We start from the raw sequence: 14,503 nt of genomic DNA on the forward strand, positions 1-14,503 counted from the left end.
CTTACTATTTTTCCGTTTTTCTGTGATAAGCTCAAGTTCCTTCTTCCGCCTATGATTAGGTTCAACAAGAATCACCCTTCTTCACCTCTATCTATGCATAGAGAATTTCTGATATGAAAATTCGTTCGGAATAGCATGATTTAAGCTTGCGGTCTGTGGTCCTTGACAGTGGATCCTCTGAGCTTCAAACCGTCACAAATTAAGTATTCATGTCAGGTTATTCAACATGTTAAGAAAAATCCGCCCACAACATATATTGTTGATGTCAGTGGCACGTTTACACGGATCAGGTAGTTAACCCAAAATATGTCCGGTGCATACAAAACGCAAACTGGTGGCTCGGCCCTGACCCCCTTCCGGTGACATTCGCAGAAACCGCTATTCGCAAAAATTTATTTAAATAAACTCGGTTTTTTGCCAACGGGACCAATTATATGCGACCACTCCTTCTGAAAACGGTAACTTTGTGAGGAATCTGATGATGAAAAGACAACGATAGATTCGATGATACTGAGAACTTCCAATATTCTTTCTAAGGCATTTGATTGTTTATCAATAAGAAAACGCATTTTTTCCTATAACAAATATTGATGATTTAAGGTGATGATATTGAATGAATTTGAGTAGTGAATTTAACAAAAAATTTAATTATTGAAGTTGAATGGGTCTGAAGTTCAGTCAGGTTACTCTTCCGTTCATAATCCGGGATTACATAGGCCGCCATCAAAAAGCTTGAAGACACCACAGTTAATAAAAGATTAATTAAGTAAGCGATTGATAAATCGGATCAACTCAGTGATACCAGTTTTCATTAAATAAAACATTAGCTCAACGGGTTCAGAGGAAGTCTTCTTATACCATTCCATATTGCTGTACAAGATGATTCATTGGGAATTGATCATATTTTTTATGAGTTGGACTGAGAATAAATTTTATTCAACGTAGTAAAAGAGAGTATGTTTTTACTCAAAAACGGCATTCTTGCTTAGTCCCAATAACTCTCTTCATTTGCGAGATTTTGCCGACAAGCTAATTCGCATCGTACCATTTCAAATTCTCAAAAGCAATGATGTCTGCGAACGTGCCAAAATGTTAACCATGTTTGTCCACATCCATGAATCGATCGTGGAACTGAATTTCCATGGCTTGCAACAAGTGCAGACCCACAGCTCGAACAACCCAACTTTATTTAAAACGATAATTTGAAGAATTATTAACTTAGTTATATTAATTTTCAAATAAATCTTTTACCGCACTAAAAGGATGAAAAGCCATTAACAAACGAAAAATAAGTCGAATTTAAGGGTCCGTTTAAAATGGTCAGCATCCGCCTCAATGCCCTTTACTGTCCTTATCAAAGATCTTCCATTTTCATTGCATATTCCTAATTTATCCTTAATTCCATCGACTGCTTGTTGGTTTTTTACCACAATTCTTTAAGAGTTAATTATACTAAAAGGGGATAATTAATATTCCATTTCCATACAATTGCCTTCATACGAGACCGTATTGAGAAGTCCAACGGGTTAAGGTCTGGATTTCTCTCGGGTCGTGGAAATTCACGTCCGCGACTGATCCATTGATATGGAAAAACTTTGTTTAAAGGTTGGCGCACTTGCAGCCACCATCGTTTTTGAGGATTCGAAACGGGACGACATGAATTGGCTCATGGTTAAGAATCTCGTAAATGAAGAGAGATATCGGGACTAAACGAAAACACTTTTTTTGAATAAAAATAGACGTTCTTCAATTATATTGGCTAGAATTGGAGTTTGCTCTCACTCATAAAAAAATATGACCAAATATACCAAAGCGTCGGGCTGTAATGAGCCCCTTTTGGGGGCTAAGTAAAAATTAAACTAAAATTCTTATTTCGCATTTTACAAAACCTATGTATACCAGTTTTGGTGTCGAAGCCCATTAAAACACATGAAGTTATTAAAGGATTTTAATATTATAATTCAGCCTCTAACACCCTGTAATTCTGAAACAGGCAATATTGGTATATGATATGTTAGGTTCAATTGTCATATTTTGCTCTCCCTTACGCCGGGTTCCACCACGTCTCATTCCCAATGAATCACGCTGTATATGTTATTTTTTTAACAGTTACTGCTTCCACATCCATTGTCTGATTATATTCAACATTTTTTTCGATTTTTCAATAGCATTGATTATAAAATAATTATTAAACACGCCTGTCTCGACCTCTTGTGTTTAACTGCTGCTTTGTCCATGACATTCGTGATGTGTTGTGGAAGTGTGTGTAGCACGCGACATACCTTCAAATCTTGAGTTTTTCTAGAGTTAGAATTCAACTTGGCAAACGAGAAAGTCCGGAGGGTTTGGAACAATAAAGTCTCAACGAGAATTTTAGCCCAAATATTCTATTTTCTATTTCCTTCTCCCTAAAAGTCAATTTATTAAAAGTACTTTTTAATTTTTCCAAGACTTTCTCACAAACCATATTTTCAATTGGACAAAAGTTGAAACTGATCTCGAGTATGTCTTATAAACAACCAATATGTATTTCACTAATCTGAACGAGGCATATTAATTTAATAACAATAAACAACTATTTATTATGAATCTTAATATAAACCGTATCCAATTCAATGGCTAATCATGTAGGTACTTATACCTTATTGCGAATAACGAATACCAAGAAACAAAGATTTTTAATTTTCCTCGACATTAGAATAATAGTTTAGCTGAAGATGATGCAGTAGTAAATGATGATTTAGCACTACAACAATAAATAGTAAATAATTACAGCAATAGTTCCTTGTTACAGGCCCTCCAATGTGTTGAAAGGATCAATCGCAGAGAAAATGCAGCTGATGAGAGCCAGCTTGATAGGGCTGCTCGCAGTGGGGTGTATGTTCAGTGAGGCTGCTTATAATAATGGTAAGTGCCATGTAACTATAAAAACAAGTGCGAAGAATCACTAGAATATTAATTTAAACATAACGACAAACAGCTAACACACATAGGGGTTAGTTTAGCAATAAATCAAATTTTTCATTGACGTCGATAACGTGGACTTAATCTGAACCCTTATTAAGGTGCGTTTTTTGCAAAATTCGCAGGGTCGTCAGCCCTCTTAGTCAACAAAATTATTTTTCCATAATAACTGTTTCGCAAAATAAAACAGGGCACATGTTTATGGATCTTTGTCAGGTACCTTCATCTCGTGTTTGTCCATGCATGATAGTACTGAATTTATTCTGAGAAAGAGAACAAAACTAAAACAGCATCTCGGTTGGAAGTACGTTTCAAGGCTCAAATGCCCATTAAAACCCTTTTTATGAGCCATTAAACGAAAAAAGGGAATGCAAGTGTTAGTAGTTGTTGAAAATTAATAAGCTGCAAATGTTATACAGCGCAGTCAGAGAGCAAGAACAGATCCATAAATTCTGTTTATGATGGATTCTTTATCTTGGCCGTGGAAATTCCTACTTAAAAATGACGTTAAACACGAGACCCTCATGTTTGGTTTATAACCAGGATGCGGGGGGATGCGCAAACAAGGCAACGCGAACTTAAGGGTGAATGTCTTGGTGGAATAAATCAAATTAGTCAACAAGACATACAAATTCTTAAGGATGCTGTTCTAATCAACAAACTCGTAACAATAGAGCCTTGATCTTCCGGTTTTTACATTGGTATTCCAACACGAAAGAGCTTCTTCATGTGACAGAGTTTGAGATAGAGGGAGAGGGACTCATACTAACATTTTGTCAATGTTTGCTAGAGTGAATCTTCCGGGTTCCTTGAAAATCTTTCATACTAAAGAGTTAAATTAATTATACTATTTTTCCGCACCGCAGACAAGGGGGTTTTTGGTGATAAATGAGATATTGAAACGGGTATCAAAGAAACTGTACGTTTAAGGAAAAATCTAATCTAGTCGCGTATATGCTATAGAGTTGTACTTCGTGTGCAAAATTTGAACTTAATGTCTCGAAAACTGCCACAGCTCAGGAGCAAAATCTAGGGAAGCTCGAAAACTTTGAAACTGTAACGTGAACTATATATCTCAAAAACGAAACGTTTGCGGCTTCACGTTGAAATAATTCTGTGCTTAATTAAATGAAAGTACAGGGTGTCTCTAAGAGGCCTGTCTGCAAATCTACCGCATATTTCTGTGGCCAGAACGTTACGATTTAGCTCAATTTACCTTAATCCAACACTGGACAGTTTTCAAAATACAGGCGAAGACTAAAAAAAGGAAAAAAGTTAATTGCTTCATTTTCAATGCTGACATATGAGCAATATGTCATATCGGTGGGTTATTGAGGGTGAGAAATCAGAATCTGTTTACGTTTTTTTGATGCACACTGTAGAGGGCACTGTCCGCACTAGACGAACTCTTTTTAAAAGGGTGTAACTGTTTAGCACCTGGTATAAAATTATTTTACAGCTAAATTTGTGTTTTTCTACATGTTTTATCAAATAGAGGTGTCTTAGTACAAGTTCCTACGGGCATTACTTCTCGAGATACTGTAAGAAAGTTTAAGTGCGCTGCACGTCTTGAAAAATAACTTTAAATATATATATATATATATATATATATATATATATATATATATTTATTTGTACAGTCAGCGCAATAAATAGTAAATATATAGTGTAGTCAAATGAAAATATGAAGATTGAAAAAATGACAAAAATGAAGATTCGTTGAAAGTCCTAATTTTTCTTATTTCAACCTTACGAATAAATATGCAAAAGTTATTTTTCAAAACATGCAGAGAACTTCGAACCGCAAATACCTGAAGGCGTGCTCGAGTCTAGATATTTTTTTCATAAAACTTGTAGAAAAATACAAATTTTGTCATAAATAAATTTTATACCGGGTGACAAAAAAGTTATGCCACCTCAACAGAGTTCGCCCAGCACTGACAGCGCCCGCTGCAACGTACATTGAAAATGCAAACGGATTATGATTTCTAGCCCTCGAAAACCTCCTAATGCGACATTTCGTTCAGGTGGTAGCATTATATACAACGCATTAAAGATTTTTTTTTATCTTCACTTTCACGTGTATTCCAAAAATCGTCCACTTTTGGCTCTAATTTCAATCGAATTAAACCGTCCTATTTTGTCCTCAAAAGTCTGTGGTAAAATTTTGCACAGACCTTTTAGAGACACCCTGTATATGCACGCTGCATTTCCAGACACACTGAATGCTGCTAAAACATTAATTAACTGATGCATGCCGTGCATTTATTTCTCTTTTAGTTTCTCCACAGTAGGTCTGCTAATTTAGTGACATTTCTAGCTTATAAATTTACCTCTGTTTAAATCAATAGATTAAAACACGTTTTCTACTTTACGCTAAATGTTTCGAAACGAGGTATCATATATTTATCTCTCTATTGCACTTAAGTATGCACTTAGGGCAGTAGAAAATAAACGTACTTAACGCAAAGAAACATCTCCCAATGTGGATTATCTCATTTTTTCAACTTCGGCCTCTTGGCACTTGGTTGTCTTAAATTCATCTCGATTTTTCGCTGTTTCCACTGGTGTCTGCACCCTCGTGCTGCGTTAGATTCAATAATAACACGGGTCCCTGCATACCGTCTAGAAATAAAAACAATAATAAATCTGACTTTCGCTGTTAATACGAATTCCCATAGAGTTAAAGTGCAGCAGTTCGGACTTATCTACACCAGATTTACGGGTAAATCCCCTTGAGAATGCTCGCACTGAACACGAAAAGGATAAAAACGTAAAAAAAAAAAATTAAAAAAAAAAAAAAACAAAAAAGTCAAAGCCGTTGCTAAATGTTCCTCTAGGACTGAAAGTCTTATTTGCTTTCTTTAGTTGAGAATTTGTCTTTTTTGTGTGTTCACAATTACCTTGAGAAGGCCATTTGATAATTCAAAGTCGAGCGTAAAGTCTCGTTTGATGTCATTGTGAATTCTCTGTTAAATACCCTGAACGTAATTAAGCCTCTGGGGTTTATGGCCCACATAAAGCGAATTATAAACCGCAAGTTGTTTTGATGATGCAGCAACTGCAGTTTTTTTCCTTCTAAAGTATGTTTTCCCTTTTAGAAGTACCTTCGAAAGTTATTTCACATCTTGAAAAAGCTAGCGTACAAGATCCTGTCACGAACTAAATTTACCGCATTTACATTCACAGAAGAAGAATAATTTACAAGTCGGTACCTCCTAATTAAAATAATTTGACGCATGTTTAGTTACCTATTCGTAATCGGCATTTGCATCTTCTGCGGGCAATAAAGCAATAATCATAAATATGGCACTGAGGTGCTGTAAATCTGCAAGAAACATGAAGTGACTGAGGCCACGTTGGATCGGATCGTATCTATATGTCTTGATTTTTAGTACTCGGATTGCGAGTTGATCTAAGCTGACTGGCGCTAAAAAGATATTCTGTAGCTTCAACGGTTTTTTCAACTAAATAATTCCCGCTCCCCTTCCGCCCCGCCTATCCCAAAACAACAATATATTTGTAAAAAACTGATTGAAAATTCGCAAAAGCTCTTCTAACAGTGGATCCAAGTAATTGTATCAGCAAGCTCTAGGAGCTTTATACTAGTGACGTCTCCTTTAGTTTTCGAGATGCTGACTCGCATCAGTACTTGCATTATGGTGATTTTTAAAGCCTTCATAGGAAGACCCCCGTGACAGCTTTTCAAAATTCTTGGCCGCGGGCCCTTTGAGAATTTCTGATTGATTGAAGTTGATTCAGAAAAAAATATATCCACAACCAGAGCGGTTATTCTTAGTTAGTTATGCGTTGTGCAATGTTCTTATATATTCACTGAACCCCAAAAGGAACGCACAATTAAAAAAAATCAAATTTATTTTTCGAACATTTTTATAATGCGCGTTAGTGGTTTGAAATTAGTTCTTTGTGATCCTGAAACCTTTTTCATAATTTTTTACGTGTTTATTTATAATATAACAACAGTTGTTCACAAAATACTGAAAATTGCTATTTCAGAATTGTTAGCTTGAAGGTTCCACATCACATTTACCTGCGTTTAGATTGTATTTTCAGTACGTTTTGTGATTTTGTTACTTTGCTCCCTAAGAAAATGGCGCAAAACGTCCATGAGAGGAAAAATCTCTCGCTCTCGCTTCGGCATTACTTTGAAAGATCTCACGCGGTTACCTATGCTTCAGAACGGTGGTTTCAAAGGCTACCAACACATAACAGACACTTTAGAACCCCGTATAGTGTCATGTACCCCATTTAACGATGAGGAGTTTTTGTTGATGCACGATAATGGGCGTCCACAGGTGGCATGAGTAGTACACATCTTAAGATACGGAAGTTCAAACGTTGCCTTGGCCAGCAAGAACCCCTGATCTGAACCCCATCGAACTACTATGGGACAATATGAGCTGACAAGTTAGAGCCTTGCAGCCTTCTCCTGGGGGCCTAAAGGAGTTGTCCTTAAGGGTCACGGAAATGCGCGATCAAATTAATCAAGTCGAACTTATAAAGTTTATTTCAAGTATGTTCGGGGGGTACGAAGCAGTAATCAGAGCAAGGGGAGGCGATACACGTTATTAAATATTCATTTATTTGTCTAAAATAAGGAATAAAAATACGTAATTTTTTGGTACACCGTGTATTCGTTTACCCGTACTCCTTCTTCATGTCGTTAAATTAGATCTATTGAAAATCATGGCCATGCTTCGTTAGTAGACGTAACATCTTTACTTTAAAATCGTTAAAACCAAAATGAGCATACATTTAAAATTCCCATTGATTTTGTTGTGCAGTGTATTTGTAATGAGGCTGCACTTGAATCTCATTACTTGATATATTCTAATGCTCATTTACTTATAAGGAATCGCCTTAAGGGCTTTATTACGTCACGTCGGTGAGAGAATCAAAGTCACATGCGTGAAGGCAGAAATTTGATTGATGTGACATTCAATCAACTTTACGATTGCAGTTAGACTCATCAAGTTTTGCTGGTTTCAATCATTCAAGTCCAATGCCTCATTCTGCATGCATGCAAGAAGATAATATTTAGTTTTCAACGGAATTCAATGAAACAGGCGAAGATTTGGTTATTAGTCGCCATCACCGATACATTAATGTCGGTGAATTTTCAATTCCTGTTTTCAAAAGAGGCGCCTATGTAACTCAGTTGCACCGACTACGTACTTATATACTGATTCGCATATAATACTAAATTCCTGCCGATGTAGTACGACAACTGCATTCACATAAACTGTCTGCCTCTGCGTCATCTTTGTATTCTTGTCGGGTTCCTAGAACAACTTTGTAACTCATTTGGCCGTACCTTTGAAACAGAAAACCGTCAGATATATCTCTTAACTTTATGAGCCCTTTTGAACGTTAACACATTCTAAGCAAACTTTATTTGCAGACTTTCGATTTTTCGACTACGACTACTTGTTAGAGCCAAACGTACGAAATTCCAGACAAATTGGACAGGACAATTCTTATCATTGCTTAAGCGAAGGAATTTTTCATGACAACGCCAATTGCAGAAGATTTTACAGGTAATTAAAAATTTTTCGTGGTGGTTTTCACTTCCAAATTTTCACTTTCTTATGTCTAGATGTGTCCCTAATGGCAATAGAGGATACATCCCATACGCTTTTGAATGCAGCGTTGGCACAGTGTATGATCCAGCCATAGCAGTATGTAACTACCCTTACGCAAGCTCAAGAGAAGAATGTGGAGGTAATTCTTATCACCAACCTCACGAACACAATCAATTAATCACATTTACTTTCAGGAAACGACATAGAACCACCTAGACCTATTCAAACTTTCAGTACTACCATTGAACCCATTATGTCATCTAGCATCAGCTATTGGTCTTCATCTACATCAAGCTTCGAGTCAAGTGACCCAAACACTGTAGCTTCTGCACCCAACAGATGCACTTCTGCTGGTTTCAGACAAGATACGGTTAATTGCAGAAAGTTTTATAGATGTATAGACAATGGGTTGCAAGGATACACGCAGTATGAATTCACGTGTGCTCCTGGTATGTTTTTGGGCGAGGATTCTGAAGTTAGTCTCTAATAAAGTTTATAAATAATTAGGAACTATTTTTGATCCATCAGCAACTACCTGCAACTACCCGTGGGCAGTACAAAGAATTGATTGCACCCAAGACGCAGATGGTGGTCAGTTATTACTAAAAAATGCACAAAATAGCATGCAATCTAGCATTGGCACGTGGCAACAAAGCACTTCTAATTCTTCCGCACAAAATAGTTCTAGTACCTTTTCAAATAGCACCTCACAAGCCTCTTCTAGTTCTAGCTCTTCCACTAGTTCCTCCAATAGCTCTAGTTATGAAAACAGTACTACGTCTTCTTCGGGTCAAAATTCAGGTAAGAAGTAAATCTTTGCTGTTAATCTACAAGTGCATATTTGATGGAAACCAAATCTTCTAAGGCTAAGTTTTTATGTACATAGATTCATATTCTTTCAACTAATCTAAAAGTTAAATATTCCCTCTTTCAACTTTTAGGAAGTAATTTTGGTGGTCAGTTTAGTCAACAAGGATCAAGCAACCAATCTTCCAGTTCTGGGCAATCATCCACTCAGCAAAGTTCCGGTAATAACAATAACCAGCCATCCTCATCAAGCGGTCAGCAACAAGGGTTTAATAATAACGAACAATCGAGTTGGGGATCGTCGTCCAATCAACAAAGCTCCAGCGCTAATAATAACCAGCAAACTAGTAGCTCATCATCAACATCAAATCAGCAAAGCTCAAGCAGCAACACAAATCATCAACAATCGGGGGGTTCATCTAGTCAACAAAACTCCAACAGTAATAATAACCAACAATCTGGTGGATCATCAACATCAAATCAGCAAAGCTCAAGTAGCAACACTAATCAGCAACAATCGGGGGGTTCATCTAGTCAACAAAACTCCAACAGTAATAATAACCAACAATCTGGTGGATCATCAACATCTAATCAGGAGAATACAAGCAATAATAATAATCAGCAACAGAGTGAAAGCTCATCTAGTCAACAAAGTTCTAGTAACAACAATAGCCAACAAACTGGAACCTCTTCAAACGAACAAAACTCTAACAGTAATAATAATCAGCAATCTAGTGGCTCAAGTTCTAGTCAGGAGAGTTCTAGCAGTAATCAACAATCCGGAAGCTCTTCGACCCAACAGGGAAGTTCAACTACTTCTAATCAACAAAATACTGGCAACAGCAATAATCAGCAATCTGGAGGCTCATTCTCAGGTCAGACTGGAAACCAAGAGACATCTAGTCAGAATGGCAATTCATCAAGTTCTGAAAGTGGTCAAGGAAGTTCTGGGTCGAGCTCCTTTACCTCTGGAAGTACCAATTCCGGTGCTTCAAATCAATTTGGCTCAAGTTCTAATCAGTCTGAATCAAGTTCAAGCTCTGGTACAAACCAGTCATCTGGAACTAACCACGAAGGAAGTAATAATCAGACTGGGACAAGTTCTTCAGTATCTGGAAATACCGAGAGTAGTTCTACCAGTTCGAGTCAATCTGGATCAACACAAAGCGGTACTAATCAGTCGAGCTCAATCAATTCTGGAAGTAGCCAAGGAGCTAGCTCAGGTTCATCATCGTCTGTAAATAATCAAGCTGGCAGCAGTGCTAACCAGTCTGGATCAAATTCTTCAAGTTCTGGAGGCAATCAAAGTAGTGGTACTAACCAATCTGGGTCTAGTAGTGGTACTACTGGCGGCAATCAGAATGGCAGTTCCGCTTCTACCCAAACTGATTCAAATTCCGGAATTAATCAATCTAGTGGTAGTGCTTTCAACCAATCAGCAACCAACACTGGCTCTAATCAAGGTTCTTTGAGCCAGCAAAATGGTCAATCTAGTAATCAAAATGGATCTGGAGGGCAGTACCAAGCGCAGCCTGGTTCAATAAATTCAAATGGATATTGTGTGAAAGAGGGATTTGTTGATGATAAGAAAGACTGTAAGAAGTTTTACAGGTTCGTCGTATAATTTCCTGTGGCAAGTTTCGTATTTATTGTTTCGCGATATTCCAGGTGTGTCTCTGATCAAATAGGAAAACTGATAAAACATGAATTCACATGTCCGAGTAATACGGTTTGGGATCAGAGAGAACTATCATGTAGTTACCCTTATCTTGTGACTGGTAGATGTTACGTTTCTCAGCCGGGATTGTCCCCAAGTGAAGGAGGTATATTCTCAAACATCAGCTCAAAATGTTTTTATTTGAAAATTTAAATGTTTAAGGTTCAGGGAAAGAGAATAAAACTTCTGGAGAAACGACACAAGAGCCTCTACAATTAGGTCCAAGCACCGAACGTCCTGGACAGTTAGTCAATAACCAATGTGCATCCAGTGGTTTTATTGGTGATAATCAAGACTGCAAAAAATTCTATAGATGTGTGGAGAATGGTCAGGGGGGTTATATTAAGTACCAGTTTAGTTGTGGAAATGATACAGTTTGGGATCAGGAAGCACAGACTTGCAATTACCCTTATTATGTGAGGGGGCCATGTTATGTTGCTCTACCCCAAAATCAGGGTGCTACTCAAGGATCTTCTCAAATAGAGACACAAGAAGGTATGAAACATATTTAGTATATATATATAATTGCTAATATATTAATTAAATTTTGTTGATTTAGTGTCGTTTGTTATTGACGATTTTTAGAAATTCTATTCAATATCAAATCTTACAAGTGTTTTCTTACCACTATAGGAACCGGCACCACACATACAAGAAAATCATATCAAAATATGGTATGAGCGTCATGGGATTCGATATCCGGACATGCATGTTTTACCTATTCTCTAGTTATATCACAGTTGAACACTGCACAACTATGTCTGCTTAGCACTTAAATAGATTTTTTAGTCCACCATTACATTAGCTTTCAATATAGCATGGCATGTTTACACCCGTTTCAAAATCACTTTTATTATCCACTGAGAGTCATGTTATCTCAATTCATCATCTAAAACTTTTTTATAGCAGGATCATCAGGTTCAAGCCACAGTCAACAAACCGGAACGACCTCAAACCAAAACCAAGCTGGGTCTAGTGGTACCACTTCTGGTCAGAATAACAATAACAATGAAAGTTGGCAAAGTGGAAGTACTGACCAATCAAATAAAGAAAATCAGCAAACCGGGTCAACAGATCAAACTCAGCAAGGGGGCAACAACCAATCTGGACAGGCGGTAACTGACCAATCCAATTCGAGCCAATTCCAGCAAAATCAAAACCAACAAATCGGATCTCAACAAACAACTGGTGGTCAAAGCGGCGTTAATCAATCTAGTGGGTCTTCAGGAAACCAACCTACCACAGCAAGACCTGGTCAGCTAGTTAATAACCAGTGTGCTTTAAGTGGTTTTGTTAGTGACAGTGAAAACTGCAAGAAGTTTTACCGATGTGTAGAAAATGGTCAAGGAGGTTACATAAAGTATGAGTTTACTTGTGTGGATGGAACAGTTTGGGATAATCGTTTACAAACGTGTAACTACGCTCATTCTGTGAGTGGGAGATGCAACTCTGCTCACACTGGAGTTACGTCTCCAACAGGATCAAGCTCTGAAGGATCAAATCAAGGAGGTAATACTATGTATAATTTTATTCATATATTTATAAAGTTAGAACTCTTTATAGCTTCCACACAAACTCAAGGTAACTGGAATCAACAGGAGTCTCAGCAGCAAACAGGGTCCAATCAACAACAATCTGGAACACAAGGAGGTGGTTCAAATGCCAGTAAGTAAATATTACTACTTAAAAGAACAATTAATGATGACGAGTACTTCAAAGGTTCATCACAAAATCAGGGAGGATGGAACCAACAAGGCTCTCAGCAGCAAACGGGATCAGGCTCCAACCAGCAACAATCTGGAAATCAAGGAGGAAGTACAACTGGTGGTAAGCCAAATTTCCTTATTTTCGTGAATAAAAGTTAACGAGAGTTAATTCAAAGGTACATCACAAAATCAGGGAGGATGGAACCAACAAGGTTCTCAGCAGCAAACAGGATCAGGCTCTAACCAGCAACAATCTGGAAATCAAGGAGGAAGTACAACTGGTGGTAAGCCAAATTTCCTTATTTTCGTGAATAAAAGGTAACAAGAGTTAATTCAAAGGTGCATCACAAAATCAGGGAGGATGGAACCAACAAGGTTCTCAGCAGCAAACGGGATCAGGCTCCAACCAGCAACAATCTGGAAATCAGGGAGGAAGTTCAACTGGTGGTAAGCCAGATTTCCTTATTTTCGTGAATAAAAGGTAACGAGAGTCAATTCAAAGGTACATCACAAAATCAGGGAGGATGGAACCAACAAGGTTCTCAACAGCAAACTGGGTCAGGTTCTAATCAGCAACAATCTGGAAATCAGGGAGGAAGTTCAACTGGTGGTAAGCCAGATTTCCTTATTTTCGTGAATAAAAGGTAACGAGAGTCAATTCAAAGGTACATCACAAAATCAGGGAGGATGGAACCAACAAGGTTCTCAGCAGCAAACGGGATCAGGCTCCAACCAGCAACAATCTGGAAATCAGGGGGGAAGTTCAACTGGTGGTAAGCCAGATTTCCTTATTTTCGTGAATAAAAGGTAACGAGAGTCAATTCAAAGGTACATCACAAAATCAGGGAGGATGGAACCAACAAGGTTCTCAACAGCAAACTGGGTCAGGTTCTAATCAGCAACAATCTGGAAATCAGGGAGGAAGTTCAACTGGTGGTAAGCCAGATTTCCTTATTTTCGTGAATAAAAGGTAACGAGAGTCAATTCAAAGGTACATCACAAAATCAGGGAGGATGGAACCAACAAGGTTCTCAGCAGCAAACGGGATCAGGCTCCAACCAGCAACAATCTGGAAATCAGGGGGGAAGTTCAACTGGTGGTAAGCCAGATTTCCTTATTTTCGTGAATAAAAGGTAACGAGAGTCAATTCAAAGGTACATCACAAAATCAGGGAGGATGGAATCAACAAGGATCTCAGCAGCAAACTGGGTCAGGTTCTAATCAGCAACAATCTGGAACCACTCTTGGAAATCAAGGAAGTTCCACAACTGAGAGTAAGTAAAATGATCTAATTATCCTTTGAACAATTTTTTATTTGAGTGTCTACGTAGGTACATCCCAAAACCAAGGAGGTTCAAACCAACAAGGTGCTCAACAACCAAATGGTGGCAGTATTGGAAGTTCAGGAACTACATCCATTACCAACCCAGCTGACTCTGCTACTCAGGGACAACTGACTAACAATGTGTGCTCCCAAGCAGGCTTTGTAGGTGATAAACAGAGTTGCCAGAAGTTCTATAGATGTGTTGAAAATGGTCAGGGAGGTTACATCAAATATGAATATCTTTGTGGTAATGGAACAGTCTGGGATCAAAGCATTTTGTCTTGTAATCATGCTTTCTTGACTTCTAAAAATTGCCATCAACCGACCTCTTCTGGTAAGTCCTAATATCCATAAGAATTCATTTATAGAGAAGAACATACAA

General features: G+C 37.8%; 1 protein-coding gene across 12 annotated transcripts in view; it reads left to right on the forward strand.

The window, feature by feature from the left end:
* Window positions 1-14,503, forward strand: part of LOC136347405 (uncharacterized protein DDB_G0283357-like) — a 39,107-nt gene that overhangs the window by 15,389 nt on the left and 9,215 nt on the right. For 2 of the 12 annotated variants that reach the window (XM_066297350.1, XM_066297359.1), the window contains exons 1-15: window positions 9,165-9,368; window positions 9,509-10,985; window positions 11,043-11,197; window positions 11,254-11,586; window positions 11,998-12,600; window positions 12,655-12,756; window positions 12,811-12,918; window positions 12,974-13,081; window positions 13,137-13,244; window positions 13,300-13,407; window positions 13,463-13,570; window positions 13,626-13,733; window positions 13,789-13,896; window positions 13,952-14,071; window positions 14,129-14,455. In XM_066297350.1, coding sequence (XP_066153447.1) covers window positions 9,191-9,368; window positions 9,509-10,985; window positions 11,043-11,197; window positions 11,254-11,586; window positions 11,998-12,600; window positions 12,655-12,756; window positions 12,811-12,918; window positions 12,974-13,081; window positions 13,137-13,244; window positions 13,300-13,407; window positions 13,463-13,570; window positions 13,626-13,733; window positions 13,789-13,896; window positions 13,952-14,071; window positions 14,129-14,455 — 4,051 coding nt within the window. In that variant the 5' untranslated portion in view covers window positions 9,165-9,190. The other 10 variants (XM_066297361.1, XM_066297360.1, XM_066297362.1 and 7 more) reach the window with 10 other exon arrangements.

The sequence above is a fragment of the Euwallacea fornicatus genome, chromosome 28, assembly GCF_040115645.1.
Source record: "Euwallacea fornicatus isolate EFF26 chromosome 28, ASM4011564v1, whole genome shotgun sequence".
Taxonomy (NCBI): Eukaryota; Metazoa; Arthropoda; class Insecta; order Coleoptera; family Curculionidae; genus Euwallacea; species Euwallacea fornicatus.